Source organism: Carassius gibelio, chromosome B5, assembly GCF_023724105.1.
Source record: "Carassius gibelio isolate Cgi1373 ecotype wild population from Czech Republic chromosome B5, carGib1.2-hapl.c, whole genome shotgun sequence".
Taxonomy (NCBI): Eukaryota; Metazoa; Chordata; class Actinopteri; order Cypriniformes; family Cyprinidae; genus Carassius; species Carassius gibelio.
Window position 1 is genome coordinate 15,246,885 of NC_068400.1, and position 27,835 is coordinate 15,274,719.

Consider the following 27,835-nt stretch of genomic DNA (forward strand, 5'->3'; position numbering starts at 1 on the left):
GAAACTCACCTCCTCCCCAATAATGTTGGTCTGCTGTACTCCCTGAAAAGTTTGTCAGGGTGAGGGAAGTTGCTTCGGACTCGGGAGACTAGCGTAAATTTTCAGACAGTGCCACCTGCTGTTTTTGGAAAAGGACGTTGCTCAATTGCATTTGTGAGAAAATCTGCCTGCACGCATTTGTGAGAAAATCCTCATAAAAAAGGCAAATGAGTCTCACAGTTGTAACACACCTTGTCCATACCTCTGCATTTTCTCTCAAACTGAGTTTTGTATTTGCAAATCACTTTGCGTTTGTCTGAAAGTCGAGTTTTTCTTTGCAAAGCAGATTGTGTTTATTTGCAAAACACTGAATTTGTTTGATGAATATTGGCACAGAATTCACTCCATAGTGTAACGCTACACAATATTTTGGTACATAACTCATTTTTGGAGCAGCAAAAAAACAACATAAAAGTGCTTCTTTTTCATTCTTATTAAACTGATTTACTGAACAAACTGTCTCTGTCTTTAAATAAAAAGTCAACACACTCATCATACTGCAGCTTACGGTGGTGTTGTAAATAAGGGAATAGATTTGAAGGTCCTCTAGTTTTGGATATAAATTTTTTTTGCACAATTTATATTTTAGTCAGCTTCCATTCTATTGTGCAGCATCTGTTTGATGCTCATGCATGAGCTACTTCTCCTCCATGAAAATCTGTGAATTTTAAACAGAGAAGGTCTTAGTATGGAGTGATACCATGGTCTTTCTTTGAAGAAAATGTAACAGTCAACTTAGATCATGTGTGGCTTGAGTACCAATCACATTACAGTTTTAACATGATTGAATTTCTGAGTTGTGCAACAGTCAGTCACTGTTTACAGAGAGCATAAAAATGAATGAGAAATGCTGTAAACTGAATCCTACTTGTCATAAAATTGTTTACGACATCTATTATAAAAGATAATTTTATTTATCTCAGAGTAAACTAAAAATAGCTAAGTCCAAACATTAGGCTGTCAATTCATTAAATGATTAGTTATTTTTCTGCCAAAAAAAAATAGTGGTTTATTGCGGTTTATTGAGCATAGTGAAGCCTCCATAGACATCCATTCAAACACCAGCCTCTGATCTCCTTTACACTTTTTTGCTAACCTTGGAAGCCTGTCTTAAAGCAGCTTTGGTTTAACAAAGACTCATTTACTGTCAGAGCACATGCATCTGGCAGGAGAACAATCCGCTTCATCCTGTAAGCTGTTGATAACAACTTGGATCCTGTGGTTTCCTAACAGCAGCTGTGTGAGTCCTTCATTATTTTTCAGATGTGTTCACAACATCAAAGTATAGCGGTATAGACTGTATCATTCCATCCTTGTGCACAGGTTAAATGCTGGATTCAGTGCACATGCATGTCAAAGCGAATGAGATGTACAAATACATGTAGCGTTACACCCCCACAGACAGCAGTGATTTGATGTCACACACCTGTCAAAGAAGGTGGCGAGGAGCCTGCGCAGCAGCACCTTGTGTTTGACACCAGCACACAGATGACAGTTCATCAGCTGACCTCTAGTCATGAACACACTTGTGCCTGAACAACAACAGAGAAATGTGACAGTAATCAGCTCCAGTGCATGAACTGTGACAAGACAGATGTGAACAAGGTAAAACTTCTAGATCAATCACAGATTGTTTTCTTTTACAGGTTTTCTGAAATGTTTTGTTTAAATTTGCAAATGAGGAACTATCTAATTAAATATGCATTAATTAGCACACATCTCCAGCACATAAATCTGAACATTATATAAAGCCATATTAATAGTTCTTGTTTGATTTTGTTGTCATATATTAGAGTTACAAGGGATTTTGATTTCTCTTTTTATCACTCCATAAATAAATACTGTCAACAGACAGAAAACAAATACATTTCCACCATGTTTTAGGAGTAAAATGTTGTATAGATCAGCGCAAATGATTTATGAACAAACCCCTCAGTAAAAAAACCTTCAGAGCATAGAAAGGAATAAAACTGAAACATATGGTGTACATAAGAGAAAAATGGCAATAAAATAAATGTTTTCTGTCCACTAGATTTACAGTCTGCAAGTCTCAGAAAAATGAGAGATAATCTGAAGTTTTTATGAAATGGCAAGGTTCATTTTGGTTGTAAAATGGTATAACCTCAAGAAAATGTGACTTTTTGTAGATACAGTACATATATTTCATTCATTCTGCTGCAGTGGTAAAGTGTTTCAATCTTTCTTTAAGCAGTCAGATTATAGTTTTCAAGGTGGATGATCTTCTACTTCAGGTTGATACATTGTAAAAAACTATTTTGAAGTTGTCAATAAAACATTGTTCAAGCATTTTTAATTTTACAAGAAAACACTACTTCAGTCTTTCTAGTTCAAAAGTCATGTTTAATTCATTGTGTTACTTGCTGTTTCTTTGTAATTATTTGCGAAATGTACTTTTGAGTGAACATTTTTGAATAGACATTTTTAACATCTCTGCCTGTTAGGCTTAAACTGAAAGGGCTTTACTAGTAACAAGAGGCAAAATAATTTATTATGATCTTCTACATTGGAAAAAATGCTGTACAATGAGCGGATGTGTTCCTTCAATGTCTTCATGACGAAGTCTCATTTTTGTTAACTTTCATATAGGCTTGATCGAGTGATTTCACCAACCTGCCACGAGTTCCAGTTTCTCTCCGGGGTCTCCCTCGGTGTAGAGTTTGGGATGGCATCGGTAGCCGATCTGACTGATGAGACTAGCGGGCAGAGCCACCAGATCTCGGCGGATCAGCACACACGAGCGGTTCTCCAACGACACCGGCATGACCGCCATCTCCGGCTTCTCTGCCACTGGAAGAGACAGAATCCCGACAACATTTAGAACCTCTGATAAGGCCTCAGATCATGACAAATCATGCCATGAAATCATAACTCATAACTGTTTTAGTCCATCTAAACAGATGCTTATAAGTTCTGCACATAGTAAAAAATTATGCACACTCTCAATATAATCGATTAACTTTAACTCATCAAAATCATTTAACCAATTTCAACTTCATTTTTAAGGCAAGTCACTACAGGCAAAAACTTTTTAATGCATCAGTCAATTTTGAGATTTTGGGCTATTTGGCTTTTCATAAAGTGTTGTTTCAGACTACTGTAACTTTCAAGGAAACATCTGAAACCACATTTAAGGGTTTATTATATTGCACTTTATGTACACGTGTCTATAGATTTAATTTCCAATTCATAGCCATATCAATTCAAAAGTTTGTTTCTCCACTTCAGCAGCCCTTACATACACCAAAACTGAAGAGTTTTATTCCTATCTGTATTTTGAAGTGTTTTACTGAAGAATTTGTGCATCAGTCACTTGGCTTTATTAATGCACTTCTTTTTTCATCTATAGAAATCAGGGCCTTTTTTCCCTACAGTGTCTTGCCCTAAGTTTTTGGAATTTTAAATATACAACATTTCACAGCCAATTTGCTACTTAAAATGTAAGTTAACAGTTAACAGTGACTCTATTCAGGGGAAGTGACTGCCCTTCACTCATTTGACGCATCAAATTGCCTCAACTCTATAAACCTCTGCACTGGCACGACTAATAGAAAAGTTCTGCTTTCCATTTGTCCTTCAGTCACGCACACACACACAAAAGAGATGTGTGAGCTCTCAAATAACCCACAATGTGACCCTCTAGAGCGGTGACTGATTACAGACTGAATGCATTTCACGATCTATGACACCTGAGCGCTGGAGCAAGAGCTACAGTGAGTGTCACTGCAGAGAGACACGGCCATTTCCTCAGTCAGGATAGATCTGTAGAGTTACCAAACATACGGGAAAAATCAAGACAGGAACTCTGATAACACACAGCAGACAAAAGATCAGCGTGTTACTCAACATGGAGGAATGCTCATATCCATCAGCATTTCGCTCTGATTTTGACCTTTCAGCTGCACTTTCTTCAAACTCTGACTCATTAACCTCAGGCACTTTCTCGTGAAAGCTCAAGTGTGTCTACATGACTTACTACTGAAGAAATAAACAGCAAAACCATCTTACATTAGCACAACAGCTGTTACAACACAAAACTGGTGTTTTTCCATTGGAATATCATTAGACAGATGCAGCCTATTTTTGTATTACACAAAGAATTATACCTAAATTAAGCTTTTACTGATATTTAAATGTTATTTTTCCTCATAAATACCATGCACTTAGTAGAACAAAGTCCTGAATTAATGCTGTGGTGTTTCATAATTTCACATTTGAGTGCGAGCCATCTTAATTTTTTTTCTTGACTCTTTTTTCCAAACACGTTTATATTGGCCTCGGAGCTTAATATTTTAACATAGCTATGGGAAAACCTTTTTATTGAAAATGACAGATCTTGGCATGAAGTCCTGGAAGCAATTCAGATTTTCCCTCAAATCACAGTTGAGTTGTGAGGCGTTAACTCAAAATTCAGAGAGAAAAAAGTAAGAACGGAGTAATAAAAAAAAAAAAAAAAAACTGAATTCTGACTTTTCCCTCACAATTCTGTTTTTAATTGGGACTTTATATTTCCCAGCTTTTACTTTTTCCTCAGAATTGTGAGTTTTTATCATGCAATTCTGATAAAAGAAGAATTGTGAGATACAAACTTTGAATTGCGACATTTTGAGATGAAAATGTTTGTTTTTATCTATACAAAGTACATGAAAACTGTCTTTGGAGTAACATTTGCTAATTAGGGCCATTATTATTATTATTATTATTATTATTAATTAATTAGTAATTATTATTACTACCATTCAAAAGTTTGGGGTTGGTAGGATCAACGTTTGTGAAAGAAGTTTCTTCTGTTCACCAAGGCAGTATTTAGTTGATCAAAAATACAGTAAAAACTGTGAAATATTATAATTTAAATTACATTATAATTTTAAACTGTTTTCTATGTGAATATAAATAACATTTATTGCCATGACCAAACATACATTTTCAGCATCATTACTCCAGTCTTCAGTGTCACATGATTCTTCAGAAATCATTCTAATATGCAGATTTTCTGCTCAAAACAACATTTCTGGAAACAGTTGTGGTACCGAATATTTTTTGCAAACCGTGATGCATAAAATTTGATGAATAGAAATTTCAAAAGTACAGCATCAATTTGATATATAGAAATATTTTGTAACATTATAAATGTCTCTACAGTCTCTTTTGATCAATTTAACACATCCTTGATGAATAAAAGCATTCATTTCTAGTATATTTATGTTATTGACCCCAAACCTTTGAAGAGTACATAAAAAAAATCCCTACTAAAGTAAAATCAGGTATTGTTAAATAAATTAAATCTCAAAAGCAGACATCAAAGTATTCCCCTAAACCATTATCAGACTGTGTACACAGTATCATGGTCACATATAGTACTGTAATTAAAACTCTTCCAACTCTGAATGAGAACGATGCAGGTTATCAAAAGGCAGAATTTACGAAACATTAAACTTCCCCTCCTGTCAGCCAGTTTTTACCTGCCACGTTATCACTTTTCAAACCATCTGCCACAGGCTGAGCCTTCCATCTCTAAACCAAAGTAACCTCATATAAAATTTGCCTGTCATTCAAATCATCAGAAATGACACACAATCAACAGCAGATGAGAGTCGGACAGAAGAAGAAGCTATCGTACTTCCGTAAGGGTTGGCCGAGCGGCCGCACAGATGGCTGTAAGTCTCATCTGCGTCGAACGGCTCTTCCTCAAACTCCTCGTCTTCATTCTGGTAAGACGTGGGGCTGTCAGTGGTCGGGAGGCTAGATGCTCCCGGACTGGAACGCTCTCCCAGATAAGCTTGAGCCCCGGGTGGAAACGCCCCAGCCGAGAACAGGGGCGCGGCCCGTGCCGAACGTGCCCCGTCGCTAGCTCGTTTGGCCAGCGGCTCCTCCAGCTTGATCCTGCGGGCCTGCGATGGTAGCGAGGGTGACCAGCCGGTTGGCACCAGCGGGTGGGTGCAGGGACTCTGCGGGCCCGAGTTGGGCTCATCCATGGCGGCCGTGGCTGAGTCGCAGTGCGGCGAGTTGGCTTTGAACATCAGGTCCATGCCACGCTCCACGATGTGCTGGATCTGCAGGTATCCGGCAGTGTACATCACGACCAGCTGCTCGCTGGCGGCCATGGTCAGCTTCCCCGTGTAGCAGAAGCTGAGGATCTGCTGGAAACAAGCCGGCGTGACGGAGGACGGCAGCTCGAACTGTGCTTTGCTGCTGCCGCTGAACAGGTCGCGGAAGTACAGGCTACTAGCGGCCAGCACGGCGCGGTGGGCCTTGAACGTCTGGCCCTTCACCAGGATGGAGACGTCGCAGTACTGGCCCTGCAGCCGCTGCTCATTCAGGGAGCCCAGCACCATGCTGCCAAAGTTAGGGATCTCCATGTGGAGCATCTGGGACATGGCGGCCCGCATTCACACTGTCGACAGAGCCAGTGAGAGGGTCATCTGCACAGAGACAAGACACAACAAGAGAGAAAAAGCCACATTCAGAAATATTGCTGCATGCAGACAGAAGGAGACATGCACCCATGAACACATCTGATATTGCCTGATATTGATCAATTAAACCACCAAAAAAACAAAAACAAAACCAGGCATATTCATGACTTGAAATTAAATGAATTGTCATTTTCATTTAATTTAGTTTAACATGAAGTATTAAAATAAACTAGTTTAAAGGTTCATAAAAGCTATATTAAAATAAATAAATTATAAAAAATGAATTTTAAAAAACAACATTACTAAAATCAACATTAAAAAACTGGAACTGGAATAACTCGCACCCCTGAATGAACAGATCTAATATGAAGCTTTTATGACCATAGTGTGTGTATATATATACGTGTGTGATTTGTGTGTGTGTGTGTGTGTACTATGTGCAGTGGTGGCCAAAATGATTAGAACAGTAGTATTTTAAAAAGGGTCTTAAGTCTGTTATCTTCTGCAGTGTGTCAGTAGGAAATATCAGATTGCCATTAATTGTAATATCATCTCATCATTCATGTCTGGAATGACATGAAGAGACTAAACAAACTGAGACAGACTCAATCCAGAAGAACTGTAGCAACGTCTCCAAGATGCTTCAAGAAACCTACCTACAAATCTGAAAAACTGTGCAAGTGCATCTAGGGCAAAAGCTGCTTAAAACGCCATTTTTTAGATGGTGAAAATACCACTGTTCTAATAACTTTGACCACCACTGTATATGCTGAATATATTAAAGCTTTTTCTTTTTATTATCAGACAGAAGATTTCAGAAAAGTTTGCTCCTGTGCACTAACATTCACATCAATGTCAAAATAAAAGTCCTGCTTCCAACTCTGATCGGCCAAACAGAAAAACTTAACAATCAACACTTGCAATTACAAAATGGCAAATATGGGGTGATATATTGGCCTTGCCTTGATCATGAGATACCGGCATTAGTCGATGAAAACCCTAATCAATGAAACAGCAGCAAAGAAGCTCTGAATCACACTCAACAACAGCTGATAAACATCTGAGCTCAGACCATTGATCAGACACACACACTCATTAATCATCAACATCACATATATTGGACATAGTGTACAAGTGTAAACCTCATAAAACATTTTTAAGTGGGAGTACCCATGTCATTATACACATTTGTGTCCTCATAAACCATATAAACCTTTACACATACACACACACACTCACTCACTCAAAGCCCCAATGATGAACCAGCGTGACACACACACAGAACTTCCACTCTTGGGAAACACCGCAGCTCATTTCCAGGAACAAAAAGTGAAACGCAGCATCTGTCTGTCTGTCTCTGTGTCTGTCCTTCGGTAGCTCACAGAGTTTCAGGAGACAAAGCTTTCATTAGTCTCTCGTCGGGACACAGCAAGTGCAAATGCATCAGTGTATTTGTTATTAAAAAAGCAATCAATGCTGCGTCTAAAACGTCGTGCACAAAAACAGAGACCAGCTACAGTTACACAGAGAGAGAAAGAGATGGGTGAGGGAGGGGCGAGAGACACAGCAGAGTCATTTGAGGACAGAAGCAGCAAAGAAAACCAACTCCAGCACGACACCATTACACACACACACACACACAGCACTGATTTCACTGTAGGCAAATGACGGTGTACTCACGGATTATTTTCATGCTGTTTGTTGAGTGATTTATGAGCTTGCATTGTCACTATAAGAGCATCACCACATGAATTTGAATCAGCTAACTGATGAAATAACTAGCCTCTGCATCGTACTGATAGAACTGTGTTCCATCAACTATAATCACTATTAAATAACAACTAAAACCATAAAAAACTTTTGTTACTTCAAATGAAATGTTAACTGAAATAAATTATAAAACAACTTAATTTCTTTACTTCACTTTATTTCAGCTAATTTCTAAAGCAATAGTACGCAGTAAAACTTTAGTTTAGGGCAGTGGTGGCATTAGGGCGGGGGTTTGACAGGGCTATAGCCCTATCAGAAACTAGCTTAGCCCCCCCGGCACAGCCCCCCACTAACCAAGGATTTCCTAATGATGTTTCTGTTTTTTTGGTGTCACTTTCATTAACACTGAAAAATAAACATAAAAAAAAAATGTGGCCTAAAAACAATTGATATTATATGGGGTGGGTCAAGCAACATGCAAGCAATGCGCAAACTGAGTTGCCGGTGAACGTCAGTAAATTCACTATAGAGAAAGTGAAAGTAAAAAATAGGGGTGCACGATATATATCGGCTGATGATTAATGCACATCTCACCAGTAAAGCCAGTTATCTAATCAGCTGTAAATTCCATCAGGTGCGTTTCACATAGAGCAGCTGTTACTACATGGAGTCGTTGTTAACAGACAAGCTGCGCAAATCCACGCTGAAAATGAACGTGGATTTGTGCAGCTTGTCAGTAACAGCTGCTCTATGTGAAATCACGCACCTGATGGAATTTACCGCTGATTAGATAACTGGCTTTACTGACGGGATGCGCATTAATCATATATATATATATTAATCCCATATATTTCGTGCACCCCTAGTAAATTTCTTAATATTCTCAGAGACAACAGTACATAACTGTTTTAAATCATTCCCTTAATATTTATCTTGTGGCCCGTAAAGTGAAAAACATGAAAAGAAACGTATTTCGGGTTAAAAATCAGTGCACAAAATGAAGCTGCTCTTAATTTTAATTGATGATTGCAGATTTAATAATTTTAATTATAGGCCTATAATAAATTGACCCATTTTTTAAAAGTGAGAAGTAGGCTAAGCTAATAGCCTAAACTTTAATTCTCCTCACAGCATGTCATGCCGTGACGCGCTATGAAATTTTTGCGGGACAATAATTTAATGTAATTTATGATAAAAGTTACCTTATAATAGGGCTGCATGATAAATCGAAATGGAATCAAAATCACAATTAGGCAAAAGCTACGATTGTCATGTGTATCTTTCAGTGAAACATGGTTCTATGATCAGCAGTAAATCTCCATTCGAAGGCCAGAGGGCGATCTCGCTCTGAAAGTCCAAATACGCCGCGAAGTAAAAACCCAGGAAATGTAATAGCTGGATAAACAGAAGATTGAAATGCTTTCATTGATTCAACATGACTAATAAACACACAATTATGATAATATATTATTTATTTGAGTTATTATTATTTTTATACATTTTATTAAATTAATGGAATTTTCTTCACTTATCGGAAGATATTTTCACGGTTAAAGCTGGTAGTGGTTTTGATCTGCAGGTATTTCTCTTTGGCACAGACACTAAAAAAACTGCTGTCTGCTTTAGTCAAAGAAGAAAAATCTCTTGGTCTGAGCCGCAGGTGAAGTTCTCAATCTAGCCTGACAGTCACATGAACACAAACAAACATAAAAACACAAGGACATCAAACACCGGCAAGCTGAGTGTCTGCAGTCTGAATGTGTTTCATATTTCTGCCCCAAGTTTGAGGCAATATAAATTTTTTCACCCAGTTTCAGATTTTTAAAAAAAGTTTCAGAAGGAAATTGAATTTATTTTTGCAACGCTGAATTTTCAGCATCATTTAGAAATGATTATAATATGCAGATTTTCTGCTCAGATATTATACATGATTACTAATACTCAATTATTAATAACAGTTCTTATTAAAATCAGTGTTGAAAACTGTTTTTGTTGCGGAATCATTTTATGAAAACTGTGATAAATTGCATTTTTCAGGATACTTTGATGAATAGAAAGTTCAAAAGAGCAGCTTTTATTTGAAATATAAATCGTTTGTAATATTACATGTCCTTACTAGCACTATATAAAAGTCTTCATTTCTATATGATCATATCAAATGATTTCTGATGGATCATGTGACACTGAAGTTTGGAGTTATGATGTTCAGCTTTGATAAAAGCAATAAACTACATTTTACAAGAATTAAAAATAGCTGTTTTCAGTTGTAATAAGATTTCACAATATTACAGTTTTTGCTGTATTTTGTTTAAGCTAATGCAGCCAAGGTGACTGTAAAACCTGAACAGAGAAAGCATTAATGAACGTTAATTATTCAAAACTTTCGACCATTGGTGCACTGGTAGGGTTTTGAATTTAAATGAACACTTATTTTACAATACATTCATTAAAACACTGAAAAAATAATTCAAAGTCCCAATTATTGCTCTACCACTAATTTCCAAATAGCTTGTCTCTGTGTGTGGGACTGTGCTACACTAAAAATATAGCTCTAATTCCTTGATTTCCCTGTATCCTGTGATTGTGATGAAGCTCTACATCAGAAGTTATGTCACATGCCCACGTGATCCATGAAGCACTGCTGTCACACTGCAGCATGTGAGGATGGGCGTTCACATCATGCCGCCAGCTAATGCACAGCGCTGCAATGCAGTGCCACACACGCATGTACGTGCAGGAATAGTGTCGAGTCAGGCCCTCACGCGTACGCGCGCACACACTAAATATAGACTTTGCACATCTTTGATAAGGAATGTACAGACGTGAACTCCATAAACCTGCAGCGATCCTCAGCCGAACCATTGATTTATCAGCACGCACCTGTCTGCGTGTCAGAACTGGGCCACGATGCACTGCTGCAGACATAAAACTCCTCAGACTCAGAGAAAAAATAAGTTCTGTCAGGATAAAAGAGCAGTCTGGGACATTCTGTCCTTGGTAAAGCGTTAAAGACCTGCAGAGCACGAGTCAATCCAGCAGAAACACACGTATATCTGTTTGCACTCGCTGACCCTCTTCATATGAACGATTTGCTTTATGAATATTCAAGCACTGCAGTCGTTCTAAAGTCGAGCATGTCTAAGTGCACAGACACAAAACATTCAGTCCACGTTGAGACGCAGCGCTCCCTGGCAACAGGCCTGCCAATCGGAGCTGCGCGTCTGAGGAACATACAGAACCCAAAACACAATCTCAGCAGTCCTTCAAACACTAGCAGACGTAATGCACATTTGATTACATCTGGCAGTGAACTTTTCTCAGTTCATGCATAACCTGGGAATCGAACCCATGACCTTGGTGATGCTAGGAACATAATCTCACAGCGATTGGAGATCTGCGGTCGCGTTTAGAGTCCAGCATTTCTTAATATAGAGAGACCAGTGCTAGGGTGGGATAGGGTGAGGGACACAGAAATATCATGATGGCATGTCCTCTAATGGCACCGGCATATGACATATGATCCCATGTGTCACCCTGTAAGATTTTATGGATGGAGGTAAAGGCCCTTAATTTGAGCTGCAATACTGTTTCATAATACAAAATTATGAAACGCTATTGCTCAGAGTTTTAGTTCTTAGTTATGTTTCACTGAATGATCAACAAGCAGTTTAAGGTCAGAGGAGATACAAATGTGTAAATAGAGCCCGATTCATCAAAATAAAACTGAAATCACAAAATGGCTTAGTGTGATTATCAAATCGCAAAGGCTGTTATTTAATTCATTTAAAAGACTGAACAGAATGATGTGCAGCACTGTTCATTCACACGTGAGCGGCTCGTGATCCAGTGTTTTCAGTGTCTTGATTCACAGTAATTAATCCACATGAACCCTCTCATTGCATCTGCTCTAAGTTTGAGTTGATTTAATGTAAATTTGGAACCCAACATGCACCAGCCATCTTTACAAATTTGGAATGAAAAGCGCTTACCAAGAAAAAAGAAGCATTAGGAAATCCCTGTGGTCTTACCCCAGAAGAAAAGCTTAATGGTTTAACATGTGAAAATTAAGTCGTTAAGACTGTAACTTGACTGTAGTTTTACAGATTTAAAATGATGATTTTTACTATTATTATTAAAGTTTTCTAAAATCTCAGTTACATCAGTTAAATTCTTTCTTTTACAATGAAATATTACAGTTTTTCAGTTTTGTATAAAATTATTATTATTACTTATTTTTAATCTTGATTAAATATCTCACATTTTTTATTATTTTTTTTATTTCACAGTTAAATATTATATTACTTGTATTTTATTTCAGAGTAAATTAGATTACATTTTCAATCTTGATTAAATCTGAAATTGTTTCTAGTGTAAAATTATAATACATTATTTAAACACACACACACACACACACACATTATATATATATAGGTTTGGACACACCTTCTCATTCAAAGAGTTTTCTTTATTTTCATGACTATGAAAATTGTAGATTCATACTGAAGGCATCAAAACTAGGAATGAACACATGTGGAATTATATATGGAATTATATACATAACAGAAAAGTGTGAAACAACTGAAAATGTCATATTCTAGGTTATATATATATATATATATATATATATATATATATATATATATATATATATATATATAAACAAACACAGATTTTAAATCACATTTTAAATAGCAATTTGTATCTTAAAAAACATTTTTATATTTTGTATTGTGTGACCCTATGTGAAACAGAAACGTGAGAATCAGGAGTCTTCTGTTTGAGAAACAGCACTGATGGTTTGTGTGTAAGTAAAGGCTCGTTCAGCCATAGCAGGATCTCAGCGAAGCCTGCGGGAGAGTCAGTCAACACACTAATGGACTCAAACTGGCAGAGAAGATCAACAAACAAACAGTGACTCCAGCAGCCTCCACCAGACCTCCACACACAACTACAGCTCCAACAATGACAAAACAGCACAAAAAAGTAGACTATATCTGTGAGTAGTGCATTGATACGAGGGTCTGGTCACGACATATACACTCTGAAAGATATTCACGAAGCATTAGTTCACTGGCTGTCAAAACAACTGTACTGAATGTGTCATATCAAAAAGGACAGATCATGGCCAGATTAACCTAAAATGTGCAGCAGATTTAATGACCATATTTCACAACTTTTACTAGTGAGCATTGGTCTCTGTGGATATTAAATTGGTGTCTGTGGATATTAAAATGCAAAAAGAGGGTTTAATTATGAATCCTTCATGTTCTGCTTGCCTCTGTAGCTATGTATGAATGGCAGAAACACAAATACTGAAGCATGTTTGATGTTTGCGGTTATTTTCAGCCTCTGCGTTACACTATATGATGGCATGGACACAAAAACGTAAACTCCCCAGAGCTGCTGTGAGAGTCACTTCACGAGAATTTAACCTTTCATTTGAGAAAATTAGAATCATCATATTTTATACACACACAGAAACTTCATGGCAACCTGTCAAAAAAATTATGTTTTAACAGTAATATCTTATTCCTGTATTACATTTGTACAGTATAATGTACATCTTTAAATATTAAATTTTCTATAAAAATTTCAATAAAACAATTAAATGATAATTATTAGCCTATTAATTTTTTTTAAAGGAATATTCACACAAAGGTTCTGCCATGTATTTCAATGGTAAACAGTAACCAGCAAACAGTTTGTTTGCCAAAAAATAAAAGTATCTCTCCTTAGACATCTCTCTACACTGGATGTGACAGTTGTCGTGTCGCGCCACATCAGCTAAAGACTGTCTAGACTGGACACAACAAAACGACCATTGAAAGTGATTTTACATTTGTGTCAGCATGTCATAAATAGAATGCGGCAGCAGTTTACTTTCAGGGGATCTGTGGTGTCACACTACGCCGCATTCATTTTAGACAGCATCACTGATTATAATGAGTTCTATTGACTGCATCAACCCACCTGCGCTTGCCCTTCCCCCTGCCAATGTCATCGTCCATCGCGATGATTCATCTCCGATGCCAAAGCTTGTAGACATTGCCCAACCCTGTTCAAATTGTTGAAAATTTGACTTTTGGACATCTTTTATTACTGAAATAAATGTTTTTGTAATTACACAGAGTAAAGTAACGAAAAAAGGTACCAGCACCGAAATTCAGGTGCCGATACCGATACAGGTTCAAATGTGAAAGTACCAAATAGTCGGCACGTTGAGGTCCAGATCTCTTTGTTTCCTAGGGTTAGCTATAATAAAAGTTTTGAAATAGTTGCCTAATAATAACTGTACTTTGGTATTGTACGATGCCAAGATAACTGACCCACTCATCTCAGCTAATCATTGGTCTAACTGCACTCGTCAATGTAAAAAAAAACAAATAAACAAATATGGTCTACTATGAACACTACTCTCAATACACACACACACACACACACAAAATCATTTTGTCTTTCATATTTGGGTGATGATCTAGAAAAAAGATATAAACAATGACAGATATTTGTTATATTACTAGCAACACGTAAAACCACTATATCCAGGAAATAATACAAAAAAGAGCCACCTACTAATGAACAATGGAACAGTAGCAGAGGTCAAAGAAATGGAAAGACTCTATGTCAGCAGACAGAGGAAATATATTACATATATTGTAAAATTGGTTTAAAGATTATATGTAAAGTTTGGAGACTAGCTCCATTTTTATTTTATTTTCAGAAGCCCTTGAAATGTGAGATGAAATTGCACACTAAAATGTGTGTATTCATGTGTGAGTGTGTTAAAAGTGAGTGATAAGGGTGTTTGTGTGTGTGGGATGATTTCCGGCTCGGTTTCAAGATACCAAATCAATCCACAAGACAAAGAGCCGCGGCTCTACAACTCTTTCCCCTGAATATGACTCAGCACACAAACCACATATTTCCTCCGAATAATCTTCACCTGCTCCACCAGCAGTCTGTCTTTCCAGCTGGTTGAAGTTAGTCTTTTTCACCAAGTCAGGCAACCCTATTGCTTTTGCTCACATGTAAAAAAAAAACTTTAACTTCATGTAAGTGATTCCTCAAAGCAATGTTGCCAGTTTGGTCAAAACAGGACCACTAGTTTAGACTTTCCAAAGCACACAGTATCTGTCACAATCTGCAGTCATTTTATTCTTTTACTTTATCATAGACTAAAGGTATCTTTACACAGACAGTTCCGTGCCTTCTCCAAATTCTGTGTAAAGATGCATTGCAGCACTAAAAGCCAGACTAAATTATACCTGCTCTGACCCACCTCACTCCCTAGTACTGTATATAGTTGCAAATGTTGTGTAAAATCATTTTTGCTATCTCTGAGCAGCACTAAACTGTCTGACACTAGTCTGTGTCAAGACACCTAAATGCCACTTCAGAAGTGTTTCTGTGCTACATTGGCAGTGTAAATGTAAGTATAAACGTATACATTTTAATGTCTCTTTTCTAATTGTGAGGACAACTGCTAGCTGTTAGACCTTGAATGAAATTTATACTCTAGATTAGTTGATGTAAGCTCTTAAAATGTCTCGCATTACCAGATGCTTGACTATAGCCATGAAATCTGGTCCACTTTGCAGCTTATTCTCAATATCTTATTCTCCTACAGGTGGAGAATATATCTCCTAACATGACAAAATATGAAAATAAAAAGTAACTGATGGATTATTAACAATGCATCAATGTTTTATTACAGGCAAATGATTGTTTCAAATAATGCAATTATAGTCGTTAATGTTGTGCACTAAATATGGATGTATTATCAGTGTTGTGGTATCGTGATAGCATCGTGGTCACATTCCATGGTCTAAATAGGAATAACAATAATATAAAATTGTTGTTATTATTATATTCCAATTTGTTTGGCTTCATAAAACACCAGAGTAATTGTAACAGTTTAACACAAATAAAATATATTTTATACATAATATATTTACACAAAATTATGCAAATGCAACTTGAGTGAACTTAAGTGAACTTGATCGTTTTAGTGAGAATGTGTAATTGCAGTGGTGAATGCAGTTTTCCTGTAACAACGTGCTGGAAACAAAAAATTCACAACATGCTATTAACAGTTTCTTATTTTCATGTCATGTACCGTATGGCATTTCGGCACTGCACATCTTGTACTTTCATTTCATTATCAAATGCACTTTGCATTATCAAAGTGAGTCCAGGGATGAGTGTGTGCTTTCAGAGCTATAGTTTCACTTTAGTTCTCCAGTCTAGATGCTATGCTGTTCTAACATCAGACCTCAATCTATAGGCTATAAAGTGAATTAAACCAAAGAACAATAAAGATATCTATAACTAGTGTCCACAACAGCAGATTACATTATTTTATTATCCCTCATCTCCTACAGTCATATTTTGAGTGCAAGTCATAAGCCAAAAAAGAGAAAACTAAATAAAGTTAAAGATTAATTTTACTGATTGCATTGTTAATTTGTTTATTTTAACTTTGTTTTTTTGCTAGATCATATTGTTACCATGAATTCCTTCGACCTTGATAATCTGATATAATCCATGATAATATGGCAACTTCATTTAGTAATTTAGTAAAAATGCATGTACTGCACGGAACTATTTTTATACATCCCTCAGCAGTTTTTTGGTTTCTAGCATTTTTTGTGTTTATTCGACTTTTGTCCAGGCAGAAAGCAGAAGCAGCCGTGATAAAGTTCAGCCCAGAGAGCCATTCAAAATAAAGACTGAAGAATAAATGAGAAGCAGGCATAATACCATAAAACTGTGGTGGATGAGTCTGTGTGTAGTTTAGGGTAAATCTGAAATCGATAGAGATTTTATAAAAATAGACCTGTACAAAAAATACCAAAGTGTGTGTGGACTTCATAATCAAAATGTCTGTCCATCTAAAAGTAAGAAGCACTGAATACCTCAGAAAACAAAGCTGTTCAGCTCAATGATTTTAAATGTCTAAAAACACAAAACTAACTCTCAAAGATCTGTCAAAGCCAGTGCCTAGTTCTTCCTCAAACTCAACTGTGTAAATACTAGGTTATTTCCAAGATGACTGTTTGTCTAAAGCGAGCCAACAAGTGATATCAAGCAGAAACTAGCAACAGTTCAGTGCAATATGCATTATTCACAATGCCTTCATATATGCTGCTGTCATTCAAGATAAAAACACATCAATACTGTGAATGCATGTGCTGGAAATGTGTGGTTTTATATTTCAGTTCAACAACAGTCCAGATGATGAACAAAGAGTGAGCCTGCCATAATGTGACTGAGCTTTATGTTTGTTTCCTACTCTAAACTTAGCGATGATCTCAGATGAATATGTTCATTGCATCAAAAGTTTCCATAAACACCATCTGTTCATGGCACTTTCAAATACATACAGTATAAGCAAAGGTCAATCCTGAGAAATTTTGGTACAGCAATTCAAATCACATGACAGGATTAATTGTTAAACAATACACCCATTTACTCAGTGGAAATGCACGATAAAACTGTTAATACCAAAGAAATAAGGCAGGCTACTTCATGTAAGTCATGTATGACTGTACAACAATAAACAGTAGAATTGAGATGAGTCTGGACTGAAGCATTCCAGTAATAAATGTTAGTTGGTGATGGTGCACCACTGCAGTGATGATTTGACCTCATCATTATCCTGAACACACTTCTTCACTGCGTCTGAGTCGCAACCACGTAAAACAGAAGACAATAGTGATTCAAGATGACCCACCAACACTGTATTCTACAAACTGATCATATGCACTGCAGAGATGCATGCACAATTGAGAGCAGATGCCAATGAGTTTAGTGAAAGCGTTATGTGAGTTCTGGGGTAAAATTCTCTATATGAGTCAGTGAGCAACCGACACTGTAAGTCCATCTCACAGTGTCTGCTGTGATGCATGAAGCATTGTGCAAAGAGCAGCTTCATTAGTTAATACTGTCTGAGCTGTACTGTAGAACAGAATAATAAATTAACAGGAGCTTGGTGCAAAAACAAATGCCAAAAAATTAGCAAAATGCCCCTAAACTCAAGATAACTGCTTAATGACATTAAATCTATTATTGTGATTAGTGATGACGGTGGTGATTAATATGAAATGTGAAATTTAAAAGTGTTGACTGCTGCATTACATTAAGATCTGCTCATGCGCCATCATCAATGGTGTTGTTTTTGCAGCACTGAACATTCTAACTGTGGAGCTTGTAAATGCAATGGGCAATCAAGAGCATTTAAATCAGTCCCCGGTGAAAACACTAGAATTTTGCTCAGCAGTCTTTTCTAATTCTCTCATCATAAAAAACAACAAACTGATTCAGTATTTATAAGTAATCTATAATTTGAGAGTGAAGAACTTGTGCTGAACTGAAGTAAATAACTGCTTCAGTGATTAGGGAATTTGCTCGTTTTGTGTGTGTGTGTGTGTGTGTGTGTGTGTGTGTGTGTATATATATATATATATATATATAAACACAAACTGACTGACAAGCAACAAACAAGCAAAAAACTAAGTAGTAGTTTTGGTGAAACTATCTGAAGGTCCATTTGAGTTGCATGCTTATTAGTGTTCACAGCTGTGCTGTGGTTTTTATGGGACGGTTTCAAACAAGCTTTAATTTACTGGTATATCTCTATCCACTAGCAATTCCATTAAAGGGATAGTTCACCAAAAATTAGGTTTTGCTCTTAATTTACTCACCCTCAGACCATCCAGGAAGTAGATTACTTTTTTTTTCTTCAGTAGAACAGTAAAGAAGATTTTTAGCTGAAACCGTTGTCATTGGTGTATTCACACCCATGGTGATATATTGAAGTCTTATGAAGTGAAATGATCCGTGCAAGAAACCTAACATTATTTACAACAGTACTACCTGTAATCCAGAGCCTTAAGCAAACGGTTCAAGTGATATCTCATCCACAAACTAATCATTCTTTTGAACTGGTTCATAATTTTGGACTGAACCAAGTTACTCAATCAAAATCCACTTTTAGATGGTCAGACAGTCACTCCAACTTAAAATGAGCCAAAATAACGATGTATCCGATCCCATTATGATTGAACAGTTTAACTCGGGCTAAAACTGAAGAGCCAATGATATGCGCATATTACCAACAAACTAGTAATGAACTGAACCAGTTCATTTAAACAAACCGTCCAAAAGAACCAGTTCATAGAAAATAACTGGATTTCTCCATGTGCCTGAGACTATGGATTGGATTATGGATTATAGGTAAATAATGTTGTTAATAATGTCCAGTTTATTGCACAGACCAATCGTTTCCCTTAAAAATTACTAACATTTGTTTCCCGGGGATTCATTTTACATGCACAAAAAGCAGCAAACAACGGAACATGAGGATTCACATGGTCTTCATATCACATCACGCACCTGCAGCGCTTCTGTGAACTGAGAAAAAACGTAATAAAGCAAGATTATTTTTCAGTTTTCAGTAGGGATGCATCGATCTGATACTCAGGATCGGTATCGGCTCCGGGAATACACGGGACAATCATGCCGAAGAGTTGCTGTCATTTTCTGTTCTTTCTGTATTCTACCTGAAGCAAAACTATGTAACAGTAGCCTAGTGTCGAACCTAAACTCACATGAAAACGCATCTGCTAAGAGGTTTAGTCTACATGATATGCAGGTATACGCCACTAGAAAAGGCCAAGGATTTCCGTATACCCACTTAAAAAAGTGTGAGGATACGTAACAACTTCGTTTTGTGTCAGAACTTTCACACTTTCATTCATAAATTCACCCCGTCTGTGTTTGCGAAGCAACACAGATCGAATCTCGGAATCCAGTCACAAATGGAACATGCTGTATAAAGCAGAACGTCACAGAATTTGCCTATTTTTGAATGAATAAATCTAAAGAAGGGCTGTACAATGAATCAAAAATCGATATGGACTAGTGTATATGAATATTAAAGTTAAAAGAGACTACAATTGTTCTACGTGTCTCTTGGGATGAGCGCTCAATATGTGCATTTTTGTCTTTTAAATACATACAATGTTTGTTGTGTTTTCCCCCACGCCGACTCTACCCTCGCCATGCCAGACCACGCCCCCAACTATGACTAGATGCCCACTGTATGTATAGGTGTCTTCAGTATTATAATATTTTCTGCGAAATCAAAGATTATTAATAGTCTTTCTTGTTCTGTCCTATGATATGTTGCTGCCTTAGTTACTGTGCTATAGATTTAAAAGAAACCTCTTTTAGATTTCTACGTAAATGTATATACTTGTTTTTTCAATAATGTATTTTACAACAATACAAAGAGCAATATGTAACATTTTACCAGATTTGAGACTTATTCACTTTTATTTGTAAATAAAATATTTCAATAGATTTGATAAAATTATTGTGCTCCTGTGATTTTTCAAGAATCTAGAGTATCTTTTGCTGCTGAATTATAACAAATTAGTTTATAATAATATTTTTGTAATCGTTTATGATTATATATTTTTTCATTTGTTATTTTCCATTAAAATGAAGTTGTGTATATGTAGTAGATTGTGATTAACACAAAATAATGATGATCAGGTCAACACAGAGCAGTACAGAAATTCTATATTGAAAAAAAAAAACTGCGCTGGTATCGGATTGGATCGGTATCGGCAGATACTCAGAATTTTCGGTATCAGATCCGATCGGTTCTGAAAAAATGGTATCGTTGCATCCCTAGTTTTCAGTTTCGTTTTATTCTAAATTAATTTGTTTTGGCTTGTCGTTTACATTGCTATAACTTCTGAAAGGCCTATTTAAAAATTTTGTTCTTTACTAAATACTGTTAATTGAAATGATTTGTTGCGGAGTGAGGGGAACTAAAATAGACTTACTATGTTTACAGTTTATTAAAATATCTGTAAATATTTTGTGTTGGCATTAGGCCATCTGTAGTAAGCACATCCACACTACAGACGACCATATGTAATAATTAAGCAAATCCAGCACTCACAGATTGTAACAGTGAACTGATATGTGTGCATGTTCTAAGAAATTCCCATCATGAAACCCTTCTTATTGATCATTATCAGTTCACAAGAGCCAAGTTAAGGAAAAACACCATGGGTTTGTGCTGGATCATGGGAGCAGTATGGATGAAGATAAAATAGGCTGTTCCATGAGATTTTTCCAGACATTCTGCTGGAGCTCAACCACAGATCTGGATCACAGCACATGAGAGCTCATTTGCCACAGGTGTGCACAAGAGAACAGGAATGTGGCGTCAAAGAGAGAAAAAATATTTTATAATACTATAGAAAATGTAAAAAGAGAAGCAATAGTCCAGGATCTAGGACTATTGATTGTAAGAAATTAGCCGTGGCGTTTGTCTGTGTAAAAACTACTTTCCTGCTGCCTGGCATAAAAAGAGAGATAGAGTTTGTCCTTCTGTGTGTATCTGTGGGATTTTTCCACCTGTTTCATGGTGCAAATGATGTGCCTTATCAAAAAAATAGCAGCAGACTCTCCTTAAAAACACACAAGAGCTAAGGAATCATTCAAATGTTAAAACTTAATATTAGTGTTTTATCAAATATGTTGATATTTAATGAATTACATGATGGGAAGATTAATTAATCAAATTAATTGCACACCAGTTTGGGCTTAGAAATGAATCCTAAAATATTTTTTAAATTCATTGTGTTAAATGAGAAAAGCATTGAATAGACATTACAAAATGAATGTAGCTTCAGAAAGAAATATTTAGATTCAACAAAAAATTTATTAAACATAATCTTTTAAGTCTACAATGTGGCCATAACTCTGTTTTCAGAAGCTGCATATAAATTTATTTACTCAAAAGGTTGACAGGGGTGGCATGCATGCAGTTACACTGCAATCAGATAATTTAAATATTGAAATATCTCCTTTAGAAAAAAATAAATAAATATATATATATATATATATATATATATATATATATATATATATAGGCCTACATAAACACACACACACACACACACGATAAATATGAAACTAAAAGGTGCCAGTATGTGGTGGCTAGTCTTAATGAGTGAGTCATTGAATCATTCATGTAACCAGTTCATTAAAATGGCGGATTCACTGACAAATTAATCAAGTATTGACTGCTTGTGTCTCTTTTTGGAGGTTACATCTTCTGTAGGATGAATACATCATAAAGGATGTCTTATTTAAGAAAAGCAACCATAATAAAATGGACTGTTATTCCTTGTGATGTGTAAAATACTCTAATTTCTAATTTAATGGTTACTTTTCTTAAATGAGATTGCACTGATGATGTATGCAGCCTTCAAATGTGACCACCGAAGGACACAGCCTCCAAAATGAGACACAGCTGCTGTCTTTATGAATGAGTCATTGAAGCATTAGAACCATAAATTAATTCAGTAACGAATCACTGTAGTGTTTTCCGTTCCTTTATTTGAACTTTTTTCATTTGCGAAACACAATAGTAAATTTTTGTTCACTGAATTGTTGTATAAAATCAATATCACATTTCCACTCATGCAGATTTGGGAAAAACAGCACTCATGCTGGCATAATATTGCTAAACTATATTACATAATACAAATGTGAGGACAAAAAAAACCCCTCAAAAATCACACTCTTATATATAGAATTTTAGGTAAATATGTGCATTCTAATCATGTATCATGCATCATGTTGAACAATGTATGATGGCAAACAGATGCGTTAAATGCCTTTTTTGTTACACACTATTTTTCCTTTAATTAGTTGCATCAAATAAACTCTGACAGCCCTAGTTAAAGGAAAACGCCACCGTTTTTCCATATTCCACTATGTTCTTCCCTCACCTTAAACGAGTTGATACGTAACTCTCCCATCTCAGAGCGTGTAACTCAATTGCAGTAGCGCACGGCGCCATTATGCTAGCGTTTAGCTTAGTACCATTCACCACCAAAAACTTCCATGTTTTCCCTATTTAAAGACGATTACATGAGTAGTTACACAAGTAAAGAATGGTGGCACAAAATAAAATGTGGCGGATAAGAGCGGATAAAAAAATTATAACTATAATGTATGGCGGAAGAGCACTTCACAGCACTTCGACCTCGGCGCAGTAATATCATCACTTCTGAAAACTGGTTGTTTGTATTGACGGATGTTAGAGGGAGATGGGGAGAGGGTGTTTTCAGGATATGTCTTTAAATATGGAAAACATGGAAGTGTTTGGTAGTTTCTAAATTCATGACTGTTTGGATCCTAAGGAATGAATGGTGATAAGCTAAACGCCAGGATAGTGGCTGAGCGCACTACAGCGATTGAGTGCATGCACTGAGAAGGGAGAGGTACGTATCAACTCGTCTAAGTTGCGGGAAGAACATACTGGAATACGGAAAGAACATACTGGAATATGGAAAGACGGTGGCGTTTTCCTTTAATTTGCTTAAAGGTCACTTTTATATTGCATTGTGAGACTCATTCACATCAACTATGATGCAATAAATCATATGTAAACAAATTAACAAGAACAATAATTTGCATGCTTGTTGAGACGACTGGCAGCTTTACCTGCATAATGTGTGCAAGTTTTTACATGTGTACAGAAACGCATACTTGGCAAGATAACTTTGAGCAAGACCCTGGCAGCTATTAGAACTGATAAAAGCAGCTTAAATATTCCTGAAAAAGAGGACACTGGATGGCTAAATTTGAAAATCATCAGAGCTCTGAAGTGTTTACAGTCCTAGTGAGCTCTGCCCCGCTGGAATTGTACAATATACACACAGTCATTCATGTGGAATTATTCACAGAGACTCTCTCTCTCTCTCTCTCTCTCTCACACACACACACACACACACACATACTGGCGTGACATCCATACCATGTGATCATGCCAGGCGTTATGCCAAAGGCCAGCCATGTCACTTACCAGAAATCACAAAGACAGAGAGGGGGAGGGAGAGACAGAAAAAGCTTTTTAATTTAACAAACTATCAAACCTCCAGCCCAAGTTTGACAGTAAATCATTCAGTTTGTGTGCAGCATTCATTGCATGTTGTTGGTTTAATATGTCCATAAAAGTGCACTTATTGTTCTTATCACTGCAGCACCACTGTATCTCTTTCATCCCATATTTTCCCTCTTACGAAAGTACACAGAAATACAATTAAGCATGAACAGTTTTCCATGAAGACACTGATATGCACTGTTTACACAACACAATGACAAAAAAGGTCATTCTACCCACATTTCATTCCAATATCTGACTGAACAGGTTCATACATAGACTATATGAAGAAACTGCATTTGATTTGATTTGATAGGAGACCTGAAGTTCAGCATATTCACCAGCATCTCATTGGCATTACAGAAACAGCGATAGGTGCATAGTAACTATTCATACATGCCAAGTGGGATTTAAGTCAATGTAAACAACATGGACTACACGAGTGATGAACCCTAACCCTGTAAACTCGCTGTGAAACATCCTGTATAAACGGTTCTAGCACCAATCTTCAACCCTGTAACATTCAACCCCAACACACTGCAACAGGGCTGGAACAAAACACGTTTTGAAAAATAATTGGCTTTTTTGGGGTTTTTAATCAGGTTTTCACTCACACTGGATTCAGTTCAACAGTTCAACACTCTTTTTATTAAATTTTTTTATACAGAAAAAAATAATTGTTCTTGGCACACAGCACAAGAAAACTGCCTGTGAAATAATGCAGTGTGGTGCAATGATATTTGAGAGCTGAGGTAAATTTTTGCATCAAGCTTAAACCATGAAACATTTCGAAAAAAACATGGTAGAAAACTTTTTTTTGTTATACCAGGGAATATTTAAATGAATGAATGAACAAACAAACAAACAAGATATAATTAAGTTTAGCCTGTTGTAGTTTTTGTCAATATTTTGAATTTTTTTATTTTCTGCTATAATTGTAATTTTAGTTAGAGTTTTAGATTTTTTTTTTTACAGTTTATTTTTAATATGTATGTATAGTTTTTTTAATTTGTTATTTTTAGTAAATCAAGTTGAAAATGAAAATGATAAAAATTGTTGTGGCAACTATGTTAAAATAATTTTTATATGCTACTTTCATTAGAACCCAGTATTTTATTTATTTTTTTACTTTTTACAGCAAAGGAAAACCAGTCTCCCCTCAGCTTATATCGAAATCCTCCAACATTTTAAAGAATTGGCCAATGAAAAGCATTTATTGTGGAGCATTGTTTTCATGTAAAGCTGTAAGCTAACGATAAATGAATACACAAATGGCACACGGTATTACCAGAATGCCTTTATCAATCTGCAGTGCATCAGTGGAAACTACTTTTGAGATTTTAACCCTGTCAATAAACAAAAGGTCTGTGAAGAATGACAGATTTTGTCACAGCAAGTCTCAAGATACTCCAGGCCCGAGATCGAATTATTGATGAAGAGTGCAAACTCATTGTATTCAGATAAGTCTCTCAGTAAAGGGGCCCATCAGGGTTCAGCCCAGAGAGTACGTCAGACAAACCCAACAAACCCCGGCTGGCCCTTCAGCCCCATGTGGAATGTTTGGTAGAGTGAGGCCTCGGGAAGGCAACTCAGGACACAGTGCAAAAATACAGCTGCTGCACGTCATCAGGGACATGGCAGCTGGCCAAACCAAAGACAGCGTGCCTACAGGCATGCATTGAGCCCAAGAAACATGGCCTTGTATATTGTGTGAGAACACACGACACACAGATGACGGGATAGTTTCAGAACACAGTCAAACTCGCTGATGAGTTGGTTTACTGGCATTGGCAGCAATTTTTATAACCACAAAACAGTTTATTACATTTATAAGTGTATAACACCATTTAGAAAATACATTACTGCTGTGCCTGGTTGGTCGTGACCCAACAATGAATAACAAACCAGGAGAAAACAATGCAAAATGCAAATCTTAAAATGCAACTCAACTTTCAGCCATAAATAAAGAGGATGGCAAAATAAATAGTAAGAAGAAAACACTTCCCTACGTTTTGTTATTGAGTGACTAATCCAACTCTTGGAGTAAATTAATGTTGTGTTAGTAGAAGCTTGTCAAATTAGACAAATGCCAACCAGGGCTATTATAGTTAACTAAAACTAAAAACTAAAAATAAACAAGATTCTACAGTTTAGTTTGTAGACAAACTTTAAGTTGGCTTGAAAAAGTCTAGTCAGAAAGTTGTAAGTAGTTTTAAAAGCTTAAAGTTTGAGGGGTTTTAGTTTTAAAGTTTTGAAAGCATAGACAAATAGATAAGAAATAGTAAACTACCATATTGTTAGCATGATTAGCAAGTGACAGGTATGTTGCTAGCATGATTAACAAGTTACTAGCATTTCGTAGCGTGTTTCCAGCATGATTAGCATGCCACTAGCATGTTGCTGGCCCAATTAGTAAGTAACTAGCATGTTGGTAGCATGATTAGCAAGTGACTAGCATGATTAACACGTTACTAGCATGTCGTTAACATGTTTCTAGCATGTTGCTAGCAGTGGCGGCTCCTGCCAGTTCTCTCAGAGCGGGCAAATGTTTGCATGATTAATTAGGATAGGTCACCCATTCAATTGATAAACTAATGGCTAGTAAAGATGTAAAGGGAACTGAACTACTATAGTATTAATTAAAAATAAACTGACATTAGGAACCAATCTTTGGTCTCCTTATGTTTCTATATGTGTCTTAACATAATTCAGCAGCAAATGAAGACTGAAGCCAGGATGTGGTTACTTCGCAGCCTGCTAGCCTTTTTCTCCACTCATACCACGTCCTTGAAAATCCTTGTTTATACGACTTCCTGCACTTTTTTTTCTTTTCTCCACATTTGATAAAGATATTTAAGTAGTTTTTAATTTTTTTCTTGTTGTTAAAATTCTAAATAGTTTTAAAAATTATTGCATGTCACTGTTCCCACCAGTTGTTGCACAAGTTAAGGTTATGCACGATGACGAAAGCACGTTAGGGCTAGCCCTCCCGGAACTCATTAAGATTGCATTACAGTGCCTGCAGTTCGAAAAAAATTATCTTTGAATGGAAGTCTATGAGAGCACTCGTGGCGATTCTCAGTTTAACAGAAATCGAAATAAATATAAATAAAAGTGACTAACATGTTGATAGCATGATTACCAAGTGACTAACATGATTAACAAGTTACTAGCATGTCTTTTACATGTTTCTAACATGTTGCTAGCATGATTAGCAAACTACTATGATTTTGCTAGCATGATTATCAAGTGACTAGTATGTCACTAACATTTTGTCAGCATGATTAGAAAGTAACTAGCATATTGCTATCACGATGGACAAGTGACTAGCATTTTGCTAGTATGATTAGCACTTGACTAGCATGTCGCTAGCATGATTCTCAAGTGACTAGCATGTTGGTATCATGACTAGCATGTCATTAGCATGATTAACAAGTTACTAGCATGTAGCTAGCATGACTAGCAAGTGACTAGCAGGTCATTAGCATTATTAGAAAGTGACTAGCATGTCGCTAGCATGTTTCCAGCATGATTTGCAAGTGTCTAGCATTTTCCTAGCATGATTAACAAGTGACTAGCATGTCGCTAGCATGTTTCAAGCATGATTAGCAAGTAAATTGCATGTTGCTAACATGATTAGCAAGTAAATAGCATGTTTCCAGCATGATTGGCAAGTGAC

General features: G+C 36.5%; 2 protein-coding genes across 2 annotated transcripts in view; both read right to left on the bottom strand.

Moving 5' to 3' along the window:
* Positions 1–27,835, bottom strand: part of LOC127957234 (uncharacterized) — a 364,986-nt gene that overhangs the window by 85,172 nt on the left and 251,979 nt on the right. The window lies entirely within an intron of this gene.
* The window catches only part of LOC127957238 (nucleus accumbens-associated protein 2), a 41,896-nt gene that overhangs the window by 8,403 nt on the left and 5,658 nt on the right, over positions 1–27,835 (bottom strand). The window contains exons 2-4 of the mRNA XM_052555681.1: positions 5,678–6,479; positions 2,671–2,847; positions 1,466–1,571 (exon numbers count right to left, since the gene is read on the bottom strand). Of these exons, the coding sequence (XP_052411641.1) occupies positions 1,466–1,571; positions 2,671–2,847; positions 5,678–6,446 (1,052 nt within the window). The 5' untranslated portion in view covers positions 6,447–6,479. The remainder of the gene's footprint in view (positions 1–1,465; positions 1,572–2,670; positions 2,848–5,677; positions 6,480–27,835) is intronic.